Genomic DNA, 19960 nt, shown 5'->3' with positions numbered 1-19960 from the left:
TGGACCTCTGTATTAGAAAAATTGAATGAACCAGTGCAGAGAAAGCGGGATGCTGTGGATTGTGTGTGGGGAATAAGCCGCCACACTCTGAGCGAACAGACACCATGTATCTCAGGAGATCCAGTGTTTACAGGATGCCATTTCTCCTGTGAGCCCTCTATCCCCCCACCATTTTCCCTCCGGGGGTGTCGAGTCAGCATTTCTCAGTATACCATATCCTCTGCTCGCGTCGTACTGACTTCACAGCTGGAAACCCGATACCCATACAGAAGATCCGTGAACGTGAGGCTTCATCAGGGTGGAATGAAAAGCTCAGCACATTTTTCTATAGACTGTTTGCTTCAATTCCTCAGCTTCTTAAGACCTCTGCTCACTGTCAAAGAATGGGAACATTAAAGGCTCATGTCTACAGGCGGGTCGGATTCTGCATGCGGGAGCCCGGAGCGGAATCCGACCCTGCCCGTGGCTGAGGACCCTGCTTATCTGTCCAGGTCTTCTGTTTTCTCTACTGCGGATGTGTACGGAAGCGCATGTCATTTGCGGACAGGCTGCGGATTGAACTGCTTCCATTGACTTCAATGGGAGCCGACCGTGCGGGAACCGCACTGAAATGGAGCATGCATGAAATGGAGACTTTGAACAATCATTGCACGTCCTGTTTTTCTGCGATTCTTGTTCACATATCGCCCATTATTTTTTATTTGAGTGCTCAAAAAAACGATCACACTTTTATGCCAAGTGAGTGCGTGAAAGTGTAATCTGTTTTTAACGTATGTTACTATGAGGACCACAAGAAAAAAATCAGGTAGTGCAGATTTTTTTTAACACATGTGAAAAACATGTAAAACAGATGCTAATTGTGCATGATTATTGCAAAAACACAAGAAAATCGCATTTAAATAGCATGGAAAATGGTCAATTTCTCACTGACAGAAATCACATTTGCCCATGTGAATACATACAGCCTTAGGCTTCATTCACACGAGCGCAGAAACGGCGACATTTTTACTGCCAACCATTATGTGAGCTGCCAGATCTCTCAGAGACTGGGATAATAAGTATGCTATGTGATAAACACACCAGGCCGAGCACCTGCCCAAGTAACAGGCTCGGACTGTGTAAAGTGGCACCCCTCACCAGGAACAACATGGATGTGGCTGAACACTCCGTCTGGTTTATGCTAGGTCTGCTAGGTTGGAGAGACGAGTACTACTGAGACTAGGACATATTTGCTGTCCTGATTGAGTTGGAGGGGTACTTAGGGGGCAGGATTGAGGCTGAATTGGACTTGGTGTGGAGGCTCGGTCTTCGGATGGGACAATTCTTCCACTGTTTTGCTGTCATGTGAACATTCACAGGTAAACTGGAAACTGCAGCTGAAGAAACTTCCATAAATGTACAAAGGACCGCCGCTACAGATAGAACTAATGACCCCCAACTCAGATCAGTTATTTTATTATCACATGATGACATATGAATTAATATCAGCACAACAGTCTGTTAGCGGGAGAGTACACCTAGTGTACATGTAATGGATCTTATTCCTCATCTCACCCAATGTTCCACCACAAGCCTTACTCCTCATCCTTCTCACCCTATGTTCTCCTGCCAGCCTTACTCCTCATCCCTTTCACCCTACATTCCACTACCAGCTTCATTCCTCATCATCTCACCCTACGTTCCAGCACAAGCCTCTTCCCTCTCATCCTATGTTCTACCGCCAGCCTCACTCCTCATCCTTCTCACCCTTCGTTCTACCGCCAGCCTCACTCCTCATCCTTCTCATCCTACGTTCTACCGCCAGTCTCACTCCTCATCCTTCTCACCCTACGTTCTACCGCCAGCCTCACTCCTCATCCTTCTCATCCTACGTTCTACCGCCAGTCTCACTCCTCATCCTTCTCACCCTACGTTCTACCGCCAGTCTCACTCCTCATCCCTCTCATCCTACGTTCTACCGCTAGCCTCACTCCTCATCCTTCTCACCCTTCGTTCTACTGCCAGTCTCACTCCTCATCCTTCTCACCCTACGTTCTACTGACAGCCTTGCTCCTCATCCTTTTGACCTTATGTTCCATTGCTATCTTATAGCTAGTGATGAACGAGCATACTCGCTAAGGCAAATTACTCGAGCGAGTATTGCCATTTTCGAGTACATGCCCGCTCGTCCCAAAAGATTCGGGGGCCGGCGGGGGAGAGCGGGGAGGAACGGGGGGGGGGGGGGGGGGGGATGGGTTAGAGATCTCTCTCTCCCCTCCCCCCCCCCCTTGCTCACCCATGCTCACTCCCGAAACTCACCGCTTACCCCCGCCAGCCCTCGAATCTTTTGGCACGAGCGGGCATTTACTCGAAAATGGCAATACTCGCTCGAGTAATTTGCCTTAGCGAGTACGTTCGCTCATCTCTACTTATGGTCCATTTACATGGGACGATTATCTTTAGGAATCATTCAAACGAATGAAAGAAAATTGGTCAGTTTCTGCATGTAGAAAACCAATCAATGTGCCGTTCAGTGTAAACAGCAGTCACTCACTTCTGAATGATTGTCTGCTTACTGTGAATGGAGGCGGGGGGAGGTAGAATGCTCCCCGGTCCGCTCCACCTCCATGCCATTAGCGCTGTGAGTGATGCCAGTGATACTCCTGTGTAACAGCAAAAGAGCGAGCATCACTGGGACCAGCTGTCACGCATCACTTGCCCCACAGTTTGTCCTGTATAAATGGGCCATTACTCCTCTTCCCTGAGGAAGGACCCTGAGTGGTCTGAAAGCTCACAGTAACATCATGTATTTTTGTTAGCCATTAAAAGGTATCATATCTACAAGATTACGTGGTTTCTCTTGCTGGGACCAATCACTGATCAGCAGCATATCTCCCAGTTTACAAGCTATGGAGGTGACTAACAAGCATTTTTACGCTCACCTAAACAACACAATCAGCCAATGAACAAGCTTTTGCTTGTGTGCTGATCATTCAGTTTTTTACACCACCCGATTGTCTGGTGATTGAGCATTCATAGGAACATTTCGCCCTGAGAATCGACCTGTGCATAATGACCCTTACTCATCCTTCTGACCTCCCATTTCACCACCAGCCTTACTCCTCATCCCTCTCACCCTATGTTCCACCACCAGCCTTACTCCTCATTACTCTCACCCTATGTTCCACCACTAGAATTACTCCTCATTCCTCTCACCTTATGTTTCACCACCAGCCTTACTCCTCTCACCCTATGTCCCACTGCCATTGTTATTTCACATTTTGTGCCACTATATAATATATACACTGTGCTGTATAACCTCTGTCTCTTGTGCTATTCAGAAACACCTCAGAATTTCCTCTCTAACCCTCTAATCATGATTGGGGGAGGGAAGTTAGACCCTGTGGCAGGATGGCAAGAGTAGTAGTTACATTCCCATCATCTCCGGAAAGCAGAAGGGTCTAGAAAACGAACATGCTTCCAATATCATCTCCTCATCTGCATTCAGCAGGAGAATCAGTTTGGGATGAGATGTGCTTCATTGCTTCCTGATGGACGGTTGTTACAAGTAGCATAGACGGAATTTCTTGATTGCCAAGAGATTTATGACACAATATGGTTAAAAAACAATAGACTTCACAGAGTTCAGACCTCCTGCAGACTTCTCCCCCAGAGGCTTGCCTAGGAAGGTGCAGCCCTCATGGGTGCCAGAGCCCAAACCCCTAAAGGACTTGAAGCAAAACGACTTCCCCCTCTTTTCCTTTCCAGTCAGGTGCGGCACCTGACAACTTTGTGCCATTTTGTGCCGTTCAAGGCCGTCCCATTCACAATCTTCCTCAGTGTGGACACGGCTGCGACTATCAGTTCAGAGGGGGACGATGCTTGTGCAGAGCGTCTTCCAGGAAGTTGGCCATTTTCTGGCAGTCTTCCTAAAGAAACCCAAGAAAGAAAGGAAATGAATTCACGATACTCAGAGAAAGAAAATAAAGATTTACAAAAAAACAAAACAGTGCCGTGAGAAGATTGCAAATTTAGTAACATCTTCATGACTGGATGCAGCTTTACCTAATGGACTTACAGTGCAGGGAGCTGGCCACCATATTTGTCTCTGGCCCCACACAATCACTAAAGTGGGTGAACAGCCAGGCATGACCCAAGCGTGCTGATCAAGGATAGCAAATAAATGCCTGATCGCTGGGGGTCCAATCGCTGTGACCCCCAGTGATCCCAACATCTCCTCCCTCAAATGCCCCATGTGAATACAGCAAGGTACATGTGTGACAACCACTCCATTCACTTTTATGGGATGGAGGGAGATTGCCGAGTGCATCAATCTCCCTTCATCCTATATAACTAAATGCAAATGAAGCGAATGGACTCTTATGGACATGGTGATACCGATTATTTTCTTTCGTTTGTTTAGTTTTTTTCATGGAAAATGTTTTTTAACTTTTAACATTTTTATTAAACTTATTTTTACATTTTTTTAGATCCATCTGGGTATCTGAACCTGTCATCGCTTGACAGAGCTCAATAAGCCTCAATATATAGCAGGCCCGGGAGCTTTCACTAGGTCCCAGGCAACTGTGGCAACCAATTAGCACACTGAGAGCGCAGTCACAGGAGGAGAGGCCAATGAGATGACAGAGGGGCCTCTAGCTAATGGCTTAGATGCAGCAGTCAGCCTTGATCACAGCATCTAAGTTGTTAAACGGCTGCAATTGGATTCTATGTATTCTACCAGCTCCTGACGATCACGTAAGTCATTGGTGATTAAGGGATTAAGTCACTCGGTATGATGTTATGAATGAATTAGCCCTAGTGTACGTGTGTATTGAATGGTTCTATCCTACAAGATTGGATCCTTTCAAGTTTTTATACTGTTTTCAGATAAGGCGGAAATGCCGCCCCTTCCCCCATATCCATAGAATTAGTGATCTGCTATGTACTATGTGCTGATCTGTGTATATATGAAAAGTATGCACACAATCTGCATCTCCTGCGCCATAGTTGGTTCCTATGAGCAGCAAGGACAGGCTTACTTTTAGACAGCTTTGGTAATTGAGGCACGATATTTCCACAAAGTCTTCACGAACTGGGCAAACCAAAATCTGGACTGAGTATTGCGGTATCGTGGGCTCTGCACTACTTGGCTCTGTACTGCGTATATTTAGCATTTGCACTCTTTTATTTAATCCAAGACTGCAGGAGGCGGAGGTTTTGTTTTGTAACAATAGGCACACATTTCTCATAGGAAACCCACAGTTTTGCTGGAGTTTACTTGATGCGGTTCATAAATGTCCCCTTATGTTGATGTAGACTGTGCTACCCAACACAGGACTCACCTCACTGATGAAGCCATAGTGCACAAGCTCCGAGGCGAGAGTCTGAGAACTTTCATCTGCGACAGAAGAAAAAAGACATAAGACAAAGTCACCTGACCCTAACAGTCCTCAGTCCGCTAATGAAACAGTCTTCCCGGTGGAAGGGCACAGCAGCACAGAGGAGTATAGGAATGCTCTCAGTCAGAAGTTCAGACATGAGTGGATGGTAAACTTAGATATCTGGATATTACTGTGAGTACCACTGACTCAGTACAGATACTCATCATCAGAAACCCCAGTGATAGGAGTACCCATAGTATACCAGGCCCTCAGCGGCAGACACTTACGGGGCAGCAGGTCACAGCTCAAGTGCCGATGTAACTTGTCCTCCAACTTCAGATACAAGGTAAGCTGAGGAAGAGAAGAACAGAAGGTAAGAGGAAGAGGAGGCTGTGGACTGTGGAGGTGGGTATTACAAGCTCTTTCACATGGGCGGAATATTTTCACAATCCACAGCTAAAAATACTTCTGCTCCCATGACCCGCATGTATACATGCAGATTTTGGTGTGGAATTTTCTGTGTTTTTAGTTGTGGAATGCAGAAATATCTGCCCATGTGAAAGAGCCCTACGGATATGTTCACATGACAGAATTTTCAGCGTGAATTCTGCCTCTTAAAAACCTCAGCAAAATCTGTGTCTTTCTGCCGCGGTTTTCGCTGTGGACCTGCATATGGATTTTGCCCACTGATAGGGCTACATCCGCATGCAAATCTGCAGCAAAAACTGAGGCAGAAAGAATGGGATTTTGCCGTGGTTTTTAGGGCTGGAATTCAAGCAAAAAGTTCAGCAGCAGATTCTGCCGTGTGAACATACCCTTACAGTGCGTTCATAAGTAGCAGTTTGGAGCAGATTTTCCGCAGTGGAAAATCCACACAAAACTCTGTAAAAAAGAACTTCTGCACCATTGGTGTGGTTTTTGATGAGGATCCACAACAGACTTCACTCAATCAATTGAAAAGGTGAAATCTGCTGCAGATCCGCCCCAAAATTGGCTACATGTGAACACACCCTTAGGGTATGTTCAAATGGCGGAATTCTGCGGTAATTCCACCTTTTAAAAATCACGCCAATATCTGTGGCCTTCTGCTATGATTTTCATTGCAGATCTACACATGGCTTTTGTCCTGTAAATGGGCATACAGAGTTCCAACGTGATTCCGCGTGAAGAGGTAACATGTCACTTCTTGACTAGGTTATTATAATATGTGACATATAACATACGTGTATCCGAGCCTTGTCTTCTCGGCGCTCCAGGTTGCAGTGCATCTGTACGACCTGCAGGGGGAAGAGAGATGTGAGGCGCACAGTCTCAGTATGTGGGGGATTGGGTGTCCCTTTACATATGCAGGACACTACACATTATATACCCCATGTACAGCCTGAACCTCCCCCAGACTGTCGATGACCTGAGATACACAATCATAGCCTCAGGTCACCGTCATCTCACTTCCGTCATCCCATCTTGTCCAGTCTGGTTGTTCTGCTGCTGCAGTGCAGTTGAATCTCAGGGTGCATTCACCTTCCTGGTCTCCACCTCCACGGGCTCAGGTGTTGGGGTCTTTGCGGTCTGTAAGTCTTCCTGGGTCTGTGAGAGCGTGCGTGGCAGCACGTGAGGGCGAGAGACAGCAAAGTTCATGAGGGGGTGGATCCCATTCCTACAAAACCGTAAAGTTCAGGTATAAAAGGAAGTGCGAAAGGGGAAAGAGATAAACCGAGTGGTAAGGGGGTCCCAGGTCACGGGGGGTGGAAGACAGGCCGAGAAGAGTCAAAGCAGGCTAAAAGGGGGACAAGACAGGCAGAGGTGGAGTCAAGACAGGCAGAGAGGGGGCAAGACAGGCAGAGAGGGGGCAAGACAGGCAGAGAGGGGGCAAGACAGGCAGAGAGGGGGCAAGACAGGCAGAGAGGGGGCAAGACAGGCAGAGAAGGGGCAAGACAGGCAGAGAAGGGGCAAGACAGGCAGAGAAGGGGCAAGACAGGCAGAGAAGGGGCAAGACAGGCAGAGGTGGAGTCAAGACAGGCAGAGGTGGAGTCAAGACAGGCAGAGAGGGGGCAAGACAGGCAGAGGTGGAGTCAAGACAGGCAGAGGTGGAGTCAAGACAGGCAGAGGTGGAGTCAAGACAGGCTAAAAGGGGGCAAGACAGGCTAAAAGGGGGCAAGACAGGCTAAAAGGGGGCAAGACAGGCTAAAAGGGGGCAAGACAGGCTAAAAGGGGGCAAGACAGGCAGAGAGGGAGTCGACAGGCTGAGAAGGGAAGATATACAGAGAGACAGACAAAGAGGAAAGAGACAGGCCAAGAGAGTAAACAAAAAGGACATCCTGAGAGACAGACACTGAGTGAGTGATATAATGAAAGGGAGAGCAGAAGAAGAACAAAGAGACAGTGTCCTGGAGACATTACCTCACATCTTCCAAGAACTTGTCCAGCTCCATAGAAGACACCTGAGAATACCTGAGAGACACGGGAAACAGACGTGAGTTTCAGAGTGTAATGTACCTCCCCCCGCACATACAGTGGGCATCTAGACCCCCATTAATGTGTGACCAGCAAAGGGCGCTTATCTGCCCCACCATATAAGCTCTGCACTCACCTCCATAGCATGGGTGATTGACCTTTCCGTGGTACGGACGCCATGACAGCCTGGGGGTCGATCAGCTTCGTCTTCTCTTCCAGGAGGTTGTCTTGTGTGATGTCTGCAGAGAGGGGAAGATCCAGAAATCCAACACCAGTAATTATGTGTTCTACCAACCATTTCTGTGTAATACAGTATGTCCACCTAATGTAATAACTATACATACAGCGCTGAGTATCCCTGCAAATCCTGCAATGTACTGATCTAGAAATACATCAGGTCTTATTATGCAGACACATCCAAAGCTGCACTCTAAAATTCACTGTTACAACCGGTGTTATACTCCAGTCTCAGCCAGAGCTGCTCTCATAATTCCGGTGTTACATCATGTCTTATACTCCAGTCACATCCAGAGCTGCACTCTCAATTATGCTGTTACAAACTGTGTTAGGCTGGCTGCACACGACCGGGTCAGATTCCGGATGCAGGATCCTGCATCTGTGCTGTGTATGGTCTGGATGGCTCATCGTTGCACGTGTGCAGTACAGATTTTCCAGCGCCGTCGCCAGGCGATCACACGGAATCTGCGACCCATCCGCAATGTTAATTGTGGACAGGCCGCAGGATGGATGACTTCCATTGACTTCAATGGAAGCCGTCCATGCGGACACCACACTAAAGTAGAGCATGCTGCGCTTTTCCATAGCATGCTATGGACGGTATGTGCTGCAGAACCCGGAGGCAGGCGCCGGCTCTGGATTCCGCAATGCAAATCCAGTCATGTGCAGCCCGCCTTATACTCCAGTCTCAGCCAGAGCTGCACTCATAATTCCGCTGTTACATCATGTCTTATACTCCAGTCACATCCAGAGCTACACTCACAATACTACAGTTACAACTAGTCTTATGCTCCAATTACAAACTGTGTGATACTCCACTCACATTCAGGTGCAGTAACTTTGCAGTTATATCGCATCTTATACTCCAGTAACATACAGAGCTGCACTCACAATTCTGCTGTTAAAACAAATGTTATACTTCAGTTGCATCCAGAGCTGCCGACATAATTCTTCTGTTACATCCTGTCCTATACTCCAGTCAGATTCAGAGCTGCACTCACAATACTGCAGTTATAACTAGTGTTATACACAAGTCATATCCAGAGCAGTACTCAAAATTCTACTGCTATATCATGTCCTAGACTCCAGTCACATTCAGAGCTACACCACAATTTTTCTTGCTGCTGCACTTTGCTGATAACCAGTATCCAATCTACTGTACTGAATGTAGATTCTTTGCTTGCAGTGTGAACACTACATCTCTTACAACGCAGAGCAGCACAGTCTCATCTTTACAGAAAATGCCCCAGTGAAGTAGGAGATGTCAGTGCAGCTCTGGATGTGACTACAGTATAAGACTCTGTGTGCACCACAGTACAGCAGCATCATACATAATGTGACACCTTACACGTATGGAGTGACCCTCACAGGGAGTATTGAGGAAGCAGTGGGCGGACAGCAACTTCAGGGAGTGAACCTCAAACAGCACCCGATGGAAGAGCAGGTTATGTGCGGACGGACGCTTCTCCTCGGACACCGACAGACACTTCAGGATGAACTCCTAGAAAAGCAGAGGATGTGGCAGAAACGCATCATGTATGGTACACATATACTACGGGCGGCTCCTCTCTGTACCCACCACAAACTAGTTCAGAGGGCTGTAATATGCAACAAATCCAACGTCCTGTACATCTCCCCCCATGTACCGCGGCCCCTCTATCCTTTATCTCACCCCCATGAACGAGGCTGCAGTATATATATATATCTTCTAAACATCCTTTACGTAGTGGTTCCTCTGTCCTGTATACACTCTTATAAACAGGGTCCCCTCTGTCCTTTCCTGTGTCTCACCCCCATGTACTGTGGCCCTTCCATCCTGTATCTGACCCCCATGTACTGTGGCCCCCCATCTGTGCACCTTCATGTTGAGGTCCTCCAGAGAGTTTATGGCCTTGGTAACATTTTCCTCGGTGACTTTGTCCCCATTGGCTTGGATCTCCAGGACAGCCATCTGCAGAGAGGTGACGCTTATCAATACAGGATCTGATCAATAACATTAATGATAGAAAGTCAATACTTTGAAAGGAAACTCTCCAGCCTGTAGGTGGCGCTCTGACCCCTCCATCAGTACGAATCTCCTATACACTGCTCTGTATATATCTACATAATGGAAAGTCTGTGAGATAACAACAATTTAATAAGAAGAACCTGCAAAATGCACAGACTACTGACATCACTGAAAGAATCTGTTCTAATATACACTGTCAGGGAAGTGTATCCCCAGCAAGTACTGAGGAAGAGGTTCACATACCTCAGAAGGCGTTTATAAGCTGCTATTTATCAATAAACTAATATTTCATTTAGCAAAAATATATATGACAGCCATCTTTGTTTGAAGCTTGCTCCACAGTTACCCCTCAAAGAAAGGTGTTTTGTTTTTTGTTTTTTTTTCGTCCGGTTTCATACGTTCACCTTATGCGTAGAACGTTTTGTAGGTGGGCTGCACCTTCCTAAGAAAATAAAACAAATTGTCTCCATTCTCAGTACTGTCCTCCTATAGAGCTCAGTACTGTATACATTACTACAGGTGAGGATAGAAGTGTCTCCTCCTCATCGTCCTTCTATAGAGTTCAGTACTATATACATTACTACAGGTGAGGATAGAAGTGTCTCCTCCTCCTCATCCTTCTATAGAGCTCAGTACTGTATACATTACTACAGGTGAGGATAGAAGTGTCTCCTCCTCACCAGTCTCCTATAGATCTCAGTACTATATACATTACTACAGGTGATGATAGAAGAGTCTGCTTTTCCTCACTATCCCCCTATAGATCTCAGTACTGTATACATTACTACAGGTGAGGATAGAAATGTCTCCTCCTATAGATCTCAGTACTGTATACATTACTACGGGTAAGGATAGAAGAGTCTGCTCCTCCTCACTATCCCCCTATAAATCTCAGTGCTGTATACATTACTATAGGTGATGATAGAAGAGTCTGCTTCTCCTCACTGTCCTCCTATAGATTTCAGTACCGTATACATTACTACAGGTGAGGATAGAAATGTCTCCTCCTCATCGTCCTCCTATAGATTTCAGTACCATATACATTACTACAGGTGAGGATAGAAGTGTCTCCTCCTTACCATTCTCCTATAGATCTCAGTACTATATACATTACGACAGGTGATGATAGAAGAGTCTGCTCTTCCTCACTATCCCCCTATAGATCTCAGTACTGTATACATTACTACAGGTGAGGATAGAAATGTCTCCTCCTATAGATCTCAGTACTATATACATTACTACGGGTAAGGATAGAAGAGTCTGCTCCTCCTCACTATCCCCCTATAGATCTCAGTTCTGTATACATTACTACAGGTGCGGATAGAAGAGACTCCTCTTACTCCCTGTCCCCCTATAGATTTCAGTACTATATACATTACTACAGGTGAGGATAGAAGTGTCTCCTCCTTTTCATTGTCCTCCTATATACCTCATCTTAGCATATATCTGACAGTTCTCTTTATATATGTGACTCATAGTCCTGCATGGAGGTTCTCATATTGGATAGATATACATCAAATTTCTTACCTCTAGAGCACACATGCCAAAGGAATAGATGTCCACAGCCGTACTGTCTTCAGCACCTGGAGAGAGTATAGAGAGTCAATAAGATATCGGTACACGGAGGGGTGTGTGTGATTATTTATGTGCCTATAATAAGATAACTTTTTTGCACACCAGGAATCCTATAAGAGTGTTACCAGTAGTGTACTCACTGATTCTATGCGCAGGAGTTCTCAGATGAATATATAACAAGTAACAATGTGTCCTCCAAGTGTAAGGTGACAGTGTGTGATGTGTCCTGTATGTAGAGGTGTAAGGTGACAGTGTGTGATGTGTCCTGTATATAGAGGTGTAAGGTGACAGTGTGTGATGTGTCCTGTATGTAGAGGTGTAAGGTGACAGCGTGTGATGTGTCCTGTATGTAGAGGTGTAAGGTGACAGCGTGTGATGTGTCCTGTATATAGAGGTGTAAGGTGACAGTGTGTGATGTGTCCTGTATGTAGAGGTGTAAGGTGACAGCGTGTGATGTGTCCTGTATGTAGAGGTGTAAGGTGACAGCGTGTGATGTGTCCTGTACGTACAAGTATAAGGTGACAGCGTGTGATGTGTCCTGTATTTAGAGGTGTAAGGTGACAGCGTGTGATGTGACCTTTATGTAGAGGTGTAAGGTGACAGCGTGTGATGTGTCCTGTATATAGAGGTGTAAGGTGACAGTGTATGATGTGTCCTGTATATAGAGGTGTAAGGTGACAGTGTGTGATGTGTCCTGTATGTAGAGGTGTAAGGTGACAGTGTGTGATGTGTCCTGTACATACAAGTATAAGGTGACAGCGTGTGATGTGTCCTGTATGTAGAGGTGTAAGGTGACAGCGTGTGATGTGTCCTGTATGTAGAGGTGGAAGGTGACAGTGTGTTATGTGTCCTGTATGTAGAGGTGTAAGGTGACAGCGTGTGATGTGACCTTTATGTAGAGGTGTAGGGTGACAGCGTGTGATGTGTGCTGTATGTAGAGGTGTAAGGTGACAGCGTGTGATGTGTCCTGTATGTAGAGGTGTAAGGTGACAGCGTGTGATGTGTCCTGTATGTAGAGGTGTAAGGTGACAGTGTGTTATGTGTCCTGTATGTAGAGGTGTAAGGTGACAGCGTGTGATGTGACCTTTATGTAGAGGTGTAAGGTGACAGTGTGTTATGTGTCCTGTATATAGAGGTGTAAGGTGACAGCGTGTGATGTGTCCTGTATGTAGAGGTGTAAGGTGACAGTGTGTGATGTGTCCTATATGTAGAGGTGTAAGGTGACAGCGTGTGATGTGTCCTGTATGTAGAGGTGTAAGGTGACAGCGTGTGATGTGTCCTGTATGTAGAGGTGTAAGGTGACAGTGTGTTATGTGTCCTGTATATAGAGGTGTAAGGTGACAGCGTGTGATGTGTCCTGTATGTAGAGGTGTAAGGTGACAGCGCGTGATGTGTCCTGTATGTAGAGGTGTAAGGTGACAGCGTGTGATGTGTCCTGTATGTAGAGGTGTAAGGTGACAGCGTGTGATGTGTCCTGTATGTAGAGGTGTAAGGTGACAGCGTGTGATGTGTCCTGTATATAGAGGTGTAAGGTGACAGCGTGTGATGTGTCCTGTATATAGAGGTGTAAGGTGACAGCGTGTGATGTGTCCTGTATGTAGAGGTGTAAGGTGACAGTGTGTGATGTGTCCTGTATGTAGAGGTGTAAGGTGACAGTGTGTGATGTGTCCTGTATGTAGAGGTGTAAGGTGACAGTGTGTGATGTGTCCTGTATGTAGAGGTGTAAGGTGACAGCGTGTGATGTGTCCTGTACATACAAGTATAAGGTGACAGTGTGTGATGTGTCCTGTATGTACAAGTATAAGGTGACAGTGTGTGATGTGTCCTGTATGTACAAGTATAAGGTGACAGTGTGTGATGTGTCCTGTATGTAGAGGTGTAAGGTGACAGTGTGTGATGTGTCCTGTATGTAGAGGTGTAAGGTGAAAGCGTGTGATGTGTCCTGTATGTAGAGGTGTAAGGTGACAGTGTGTGATGTGTCCTGTACATACAAGTATAAGGTGACAGTGTGTGATGTGTCCTGTATGTACAAGTATAAGGTGACAGTGTGTGATGTGTCCTGTATGTAGAGGTGTAAGGTGACAGCGTGTGATGTGTCCTGTATGTAGAGGTGTAAGGTGACAGCGTGTGATGTGTCCTGTATGTAGAGGTGTAAGGTGACAGCGTGTGATGTGTCCTGTATGTAGAGGTGTAAGGTGACAGCGTGTGATGTGTCCTGTATGTACAAGTATAAGGTGACAGCGTGTGATGTGTCCTGTATATAGAGGTGTAAGGTGACAGCGTGTGATGTGTCCTGTATGTAGAGGTGTAAGGTGACAGCGTGTGATGTGTCCTGTATGTAGAGGTGTAAGGTGACAGCGTGCGAGGCGTCCTGTACGTACAAGTATAAGGTGACAGTGTGTGACGTGTCCTGTATGTAGAGGTGTAAGGTGACAGCGTGTGATGTGTCCTGTATGAAGAGGTGTAAGGTGACAGTGTGTGATGTGTCCTGTATGTACAAGTATAAGGTGACAGCGTGTGATGTGTCCTGTATATAGAGGTGTAAGGTGACAGCGTGTGATGTGTCCTGTATGTAGAGGTGTAAGGTGACAGCGTGTGATGTGTCCTGTATGTAGAGGTGTAAGGTGACAGCGTGTGATGTGTCCTGTATGTAGAGGTGTAAGGTGACAGCGTGCGAGGCGTCCTGTACGTACAAGTATAAGGTGACAGTGTGTGACGTGTCCTGTATGTAGAGGTGTAAGGTGACAGCGTGTGATGTGTCCTGTATGAAGAGGTGTAAGGTGACAGTGTGTGATGTGTCCTGTATGTAGAGGTGTAAGGTGACAGTGTGTGATGTGTCCTGTATGTAGAGGTGTAAGGTGAAAGCGTGTGATGTGTCCTGTATGTAGAGGTGTAAGGTGACAGTGTGTGATGTGTCCTGTACATACAAGTATAAGGTGACAGCGTGTGATGTGTCCTGTATGTAGAGGTGTAAGGTGACAGCGTGTGATGTGTCCTGTATGTAGAGGTGTAAGGTGACAGCGTGTGATGTGTCCTGTATGTACAAGTATAAGGTGACAGCGTGTGATGTGTCCTGTATATAGAGGTGTAAGGTGACAGCGTGTGATGTGTCCTGTATGTAGAGGTGTAAGGTGACAGTGTGTGATGTGTCCTGTATGTAGAGGTGTAAGGTGACAGCGTGCGAGGCGTCCTGTACGTACAAGTATAAGGTGACAGTGTGTGACGTGTCCTGTATGTAGAGGTGTAAGGTGACAGCGTGTGATGTGTCCTGTATGAAGAGGTGTAAGGTGACAGTGTGTGATGTGTCCTGTATGTAGAGGTGTAAGGTGACAGTGTGTGATGTGTCCTGTATGTAGAGGTGTAAGGTGAAAGCGTGTGATGTGTCCTGTATGTAGAGGTGTAAGGTGACAGTGTGTGATGTGTCCTGTACATACAAGTATAAGGTGACAGTGTGTGATGTGTCCTGTATATAGAGGTGTAAGATGACAGCGTGTGATGTGTCCTGTATGTAGAGGTGTAAGGTGACAGCGTGTAAGGTGTCCTGTACATACAAGTATAAGGTGACAGTGTGTGATGTGTCCTGTATGTAAAGGTGTAAGGTGACAGCGTGTGATGTGTCTTGTATGTAGAGGTGTAAGGTGACAGTGTGTGATGTGTCCTGTATGAAGAGGTGTAAGGTGACAGTGTGTGATGTGTCCTGTATGAAGAGGTGTAAGGTGACAGTGTGTGATGTGTCCTGTATGAAGAGGTGTAAGGTGACAGTGTGTGATGTGTCCTGTATGTAGAGGTGTAAGGTGACAGTGTGTGATGTGTCCTGTATGTAGAGGTGTAAGGTGACAGCGTGTGATGTGTCCTGTATGTAGAGGTGTAAGGTGACAGCGTGTGATGTGTCCTGTATGTAGAGGTGTAAGGTGACAGCGTGTGATGTGTCCTGTATGTAGAGGTGGAAGGTGACAGTGTGTTATGTGTCCTGTATGTAGAGGTGTAAGGTGACAGCGTGTGATGTGACCTTTATGTAGAGGTGTAGGGTGACAGCGTGTGATGTGTGCTGTATGTAGAGGTGTAAGGTGACAGCGTGTGATGTGTCCTGTATGTAGAGGTGTAAGGTGACAGCGTGTGATGTGTCCTGTATGTAGAGGTGTAAGGTGACAGTGTGTTATGTGTCCTGTATGTAGAGGTGTAAGGTGACAGCGTGTGATGTGACCTTTATGTAGAGGTGTAAGGTGACAGTGTGTTATGTGTCCTGTATGTAGAGGTGTAAGGTGACAGCGTGTGATGTGTCCTGTATGTAGAGGTGTAAGGTGACAGCGTGTGATGTGTCCTGTATGTAGAGGTGTAAGGTGACAGCGTGTGATGTGTCCTGTATATAGAGGTGTAAGGTGACAGCGTGTGATGTGTCCTGTATATAGAGGTGTAAGGTGACAGCGTGTGATATGTCCTGTATGTAGAGGTGTAAGGTGACAGTGTGTGATGTGTCCTGTATGTAGAGGTGTAAGGTGACAGCGTGTGATGTGTCCTGTATGTAGAGGTGTAAGGTGACAGCGTGTGATGTGTCCTGTATGTACAAGTATAAGGTGACAGCGTGTGATGTGTCCTGTATATAGAGGTGTAAGTTGACAGCGTGTGATGTGTCCTGTATGTAGAGGTGTAAGGTGACAGCGTGTGATGTGTCCTGTATGTAGAGGTGTAAGGTGACAGCGTGCGAGGCGTCCTGTACGTACAAGTATAAGGTGACAGTGTGTGATGTGTCCTGTATGTAGAGGTGTAAGGTGACAGTGTGTGATGTGTCCTGTATGTAGAGGTGTAAGGTGAAAGCGTGTGATGTGTCCTGTATGTAGAGGTGTACGGTGACAGTGTGTGATGTGTCCTGTACATACAAGTATAAGGTGACAGCGTGTGATGTGTCCTGTATGTAGAGGTGTAAGGTGACAGCGTGTGATGTGTCCTGTATGTAGAGGTGTAAGGTGACAGCGTGTGATGTGTCCTGTATGTAGAGGTGTAAGGTGACAGCGTGTGATGTGTCCTGTATGTACAAGTATAAGGTGACAGCGTGTGATGTGTCCTGTATATAGAGGTGTAAGGTGACAGCGTGTGATGTGTCCTGTATGTAGAGGTGTAAGGTGACAGCGTGTGATGTGTCCTGTATGTAGAGGTGTAAGGTGACAGCGTGCGAGGCGTCCTGTACGTACAAGTATAAGGTGACAGTGTGTGACGTGTCCTGTATGTAGAGGTGTAAGGTGACAGCGTGTGATGTGTCCTGTATGAAGAGGTGTAAGGTGACAGTGTGTGATGTGTCCTGTATGTACAAGTATAAGGTGACAGCGTGTGATGTGTCCTGTATATAGAGGTGTAAGGTGACAGCGTGTGATGTGTCCTGTATGTAGAGGTGTAAGGTGACAGCGTGTGATGTGTCCTGTATGTAGAGGTGTAAGGTGACAGCGTGCGAGGCGTCCTGTACGTACAAGTATAAGGTGACAGTGTGTGACGTGTCCTGTATGTAGAGGTGTAAGGTGACAGCGTGTGATGTGTCCTGTATGAAGAGGTGTAAGGTGACAGTGTGTGATGTGTCCTGTATGTAGAGGTGTAAGGTGACAGTGTGTGATGTGTCCTGTATGTAGAGGTGTAAGGTGAAAGCGTGTGATGTGTCCTGTATGTAGAGGTGTAAGGTGACAGTGTGTGATGTGTCCTGTACATACAAGTATAAGGTGACAGCGTGTGATGTGTCCTGTATGTAGAGGTGTAAGGTGACAGCGTGTGATGTGTCCTGTATGTAGAGGTGTAAGGTGACAGCGTGTGATGTGTCCTGTATGTACAAGTATAAGGTGACAGCGTGTGATGTGTCCTGTATATAGAGGTGTAAGGTGACAGCGTGTGATGTGTCCTGTATGTAGAGGTGTAAGGTGACAGTGTGTGATGTGTCCTGTATGTAGAGGTGTAAGGTGACAGCGTGCGAGGCGTCCTGTACGTACAAGTATAAGGTGACAGTGTGTGACGTGTCCTGTATGTAGAGGTGTAAGGTGACAGCGTGTGATGTGTCCTGTATGAAGAGGTGTAAGGTGACAGTGTGTGATGTGTCCTGTATGTAGAGGTGTAAGGTGACAGTGTGTGATGTGTCCTGTATGTAGAGGTGTAAGGTGAAAGCGTGTGATGTGTCCTGTATGTAGAGGTGTAAGGTGACAGTGTGTGATGTGTCCTGTATGTAGAGGTGTAAGGTGAAAGCGTGTGATGTGTCCTGTATGAAGAGGTGTAAGGTGACAGTGTGTGATGTGTCCTGTATGTACAAGTATAAGGTGACAGCGTGTGATGTGTCCTGTATATAGAGGTGTAAGGTGACAGCGTGTGATGTGTCCTGTATGTAGAGGTGTAAGGTGACAGCGTGTGATGTGTCCTGTATGTAGAGGTGTAAGGTGACAGCGTGCGAGGCGTCCTGTACGTACAAGTATAAGGTGACAGTGTGTGACGTGTCCTGTATGTAGAGGTGTAAGGTGACAGCGTGTGATGTGTCCTGTATGTAGAGGTGTAAGGTGACAGCGTGCGAGGCGTCCTGTACGTACAAGTATAAGGTGACAGTGTGTGACGTGTCCTGTATGTAGAGGTGTAAGGTGACAGCGTGTGATGTGTCCTGTATGAAGAGGTGTAAGGTGACAGTGTGTGATGTGTCCTGTATGTAGAGGTGTAAGGTGACAGTGTGTGATGTGTCCTGTATGTAGAGGTGTAAGGTGAAAGCGTGTGATGTGTCCTGTATGTAGAGGTGTAAGGTGACAGTGTGTGATGTGTCCTGTACATACAAGTATAAGGTGACAGCGTGTGATGTGTCCTGTATGTAGAGGTGTAAGGTGACAGCGTGTGATGTGTCCTGTATGTAGAGGTGTAAGGTGACAGCGTGTGATGTGTCCTGTATGTAGAGGTGTAAGGTGACAGCGTGTGATGTGTCCTGTATGTACAAGTATAAGGTGACAGCGTGTGATGTGTCCTGTATATAGAGGTGTAAGGTGACAGCGTGTGATGTGTCCTGTATGTAGAGGTGTAAGGTGACAGTGTGTGATGTGTCCTGTATGTAGAGGTGTAAGGTGACAGCGTGCGAGGCGTCCTGTACGTACAAGTATAAGGTGACAGTGTGTGACGTGTCCTGTATGTAGAGGTGTAAGGTGACAGCGTGTGATGTGTCCTGTATGAAGAGGTGTAAGGTGACAGTGTGTGATGTGTCCTGTATGTAGAGGTGTAAGGTGACAGTGTGTGATGTGTCCTGTATGTAGAGGTGTAAGGTGAAAGCGTGTGATGTGTCCTGTATGTAGAGGTGTAAGGTGACAGTGTGTGATGTGTCCTGTATGTAGAGGTGTAAGGTGAAAGCGTGTGATGTGTCCTGTATGAAGAGGTGTAAGGTGACAGTGTGTGATGTGTCCTGTATGTAGAGGTGTAAGGTGACAGCGTGCGAGGCGTCCTGTACGTACAAGTATAAGGTGACAGTGTGTGACGTGTCCTGTATGTAGAGGTGTAAGGTGACAGCGTGTGATGTGTCCTGTATGAAGAGGTGTAAGGTGACAGTGTGTGATGTGTCCTGTATGTACAAGTATAAGGTGACAGCGTGTGATGTGTCCTGTATATAGAGGTGTAAGGTGACAGCGTGTGATGTGTCCTGTATGTAGAGGTGTAAGGTGACAGCGTGTGATGTGTCCTGTATGTAGAGGTGTAAGGTGACAGCGTGCGAGGCGTCCTGTACGTACAAGTATAAGGTGACAGTGTGTGACGTGTCCTGTATGTAGAGGTGTAAGGTGACAGCGTGTGATGTGTCCTGTATGAAGAGGTGTAAGGTGACAGTGTGTGATGTGTCCTGTATGTAGAGGTGTAAGGTGACAGTGTGTGATGTGTCCTGTATGTAGAGGTGTAAGGTGAAAGCGTGTGATGTGTCCTGTATGTAGAGGTGTAAGGTGACAGTGTGTGATGTGTCCTGTACATACAAGTATAAGGTGACAGCGTGTGATGTGTCCTGTATGTAGAGGTGTAAGGTGACAGCGTGTGATGTGTCCTGTATGTAGAGGTGTAAGGTGACAGCGTGTGATGTGTCCTGTATGTACAAGTATAAGGTGACAGCGTGTGATGTGTCCTGTATATAGAGGTGTAAGGTGACAGCGTGTGATGTGTCCTGTATGTAGAGGTGTAAGGTGACAGTGTGTGATGTGTCCTGTATGTAGAGGTGTAAGGTGACAGCGTGCGAGGCGTCCTGTACGTACAAGTATAAGGTGACAGTGTGTGACGTGTCCTGTATGTAGAGGTGTAAGGTGACAGCGTGTGATGTGTCCTGTATGAAGAGGTGTAAGGTGAC

General features: G+C 46.6%; 1 protein-coding gene across 1 annotated transcript in view; it reads right to left on the bottom strand.

Moving 5' to 3' along the window:
• Window positions 1-3562: 3562 nt before the first annotated feature.
• The window catches only part of NRBP2 (nuclear receptor binding protein 2), a 77786-nt gene continuing 61388 nt past the window's right edge, over window positions 3563-19960 (bottom strand). Inside the window, exons 10-19 of the mRNA XM_066578153.1 lie at window positions 11590-11645; window positions 9913-10005; window positions 9423-9555; window positions 7954-8056; window positions 7764-7814; window positions 6885-7020; window positions 6587-6640; window positions 5651-5714; window positions 5325-5380; window positions 3563-3908 (exon numbers count right to left, since the gene is read on the bottom strand). Coding sequence (XP_066434250.1) covers window positions 3840-3908; window positions 5325-5380; window positions 5651-5714; window positions 6587-6640; window positions 6885-7020; window positions 7764-7814; window positions 7954-8056; window positions 9423-9555; window positions 9913-10005; window positions 11590-11645 — 815 coding nt within the window. The 3' untranslated portion in view covers window positions 3563-3839. The remainder of the gene's footprint in view (window positions 3909-5324; window positions 5381-5650; window positions 5715-6586; window positions 6641-6884; window positions 7021-7763; window positions 7815-7953; window positions 8057-9422; window positions 9556-9912; window positions 10006-11589; window positions 11646-19960) is intronic.

The sequence above is a fragment of the Eleutherodactylus coqui genome, chromosome 9 (genome assembly GCF_035609145.1).
Source record: "Eleutherodactylus coqui strain aEleCoq1 chromosome 9, aEleCoq1.hap1, whole genome shotgun sequence".
NCBI classification, from domain to species: domain Eukaryota; kingdom Metazoa; phylum Chordata; class Amphibia; order Anura; family Eleutherodactylidae; genus Eleutherodactylus; species Eleutherodactylus coqui.
Note: the sequence above shows the minus strand (reverse complement) of the source record. Positions and strands in the feature narration are given on the sequence as shown.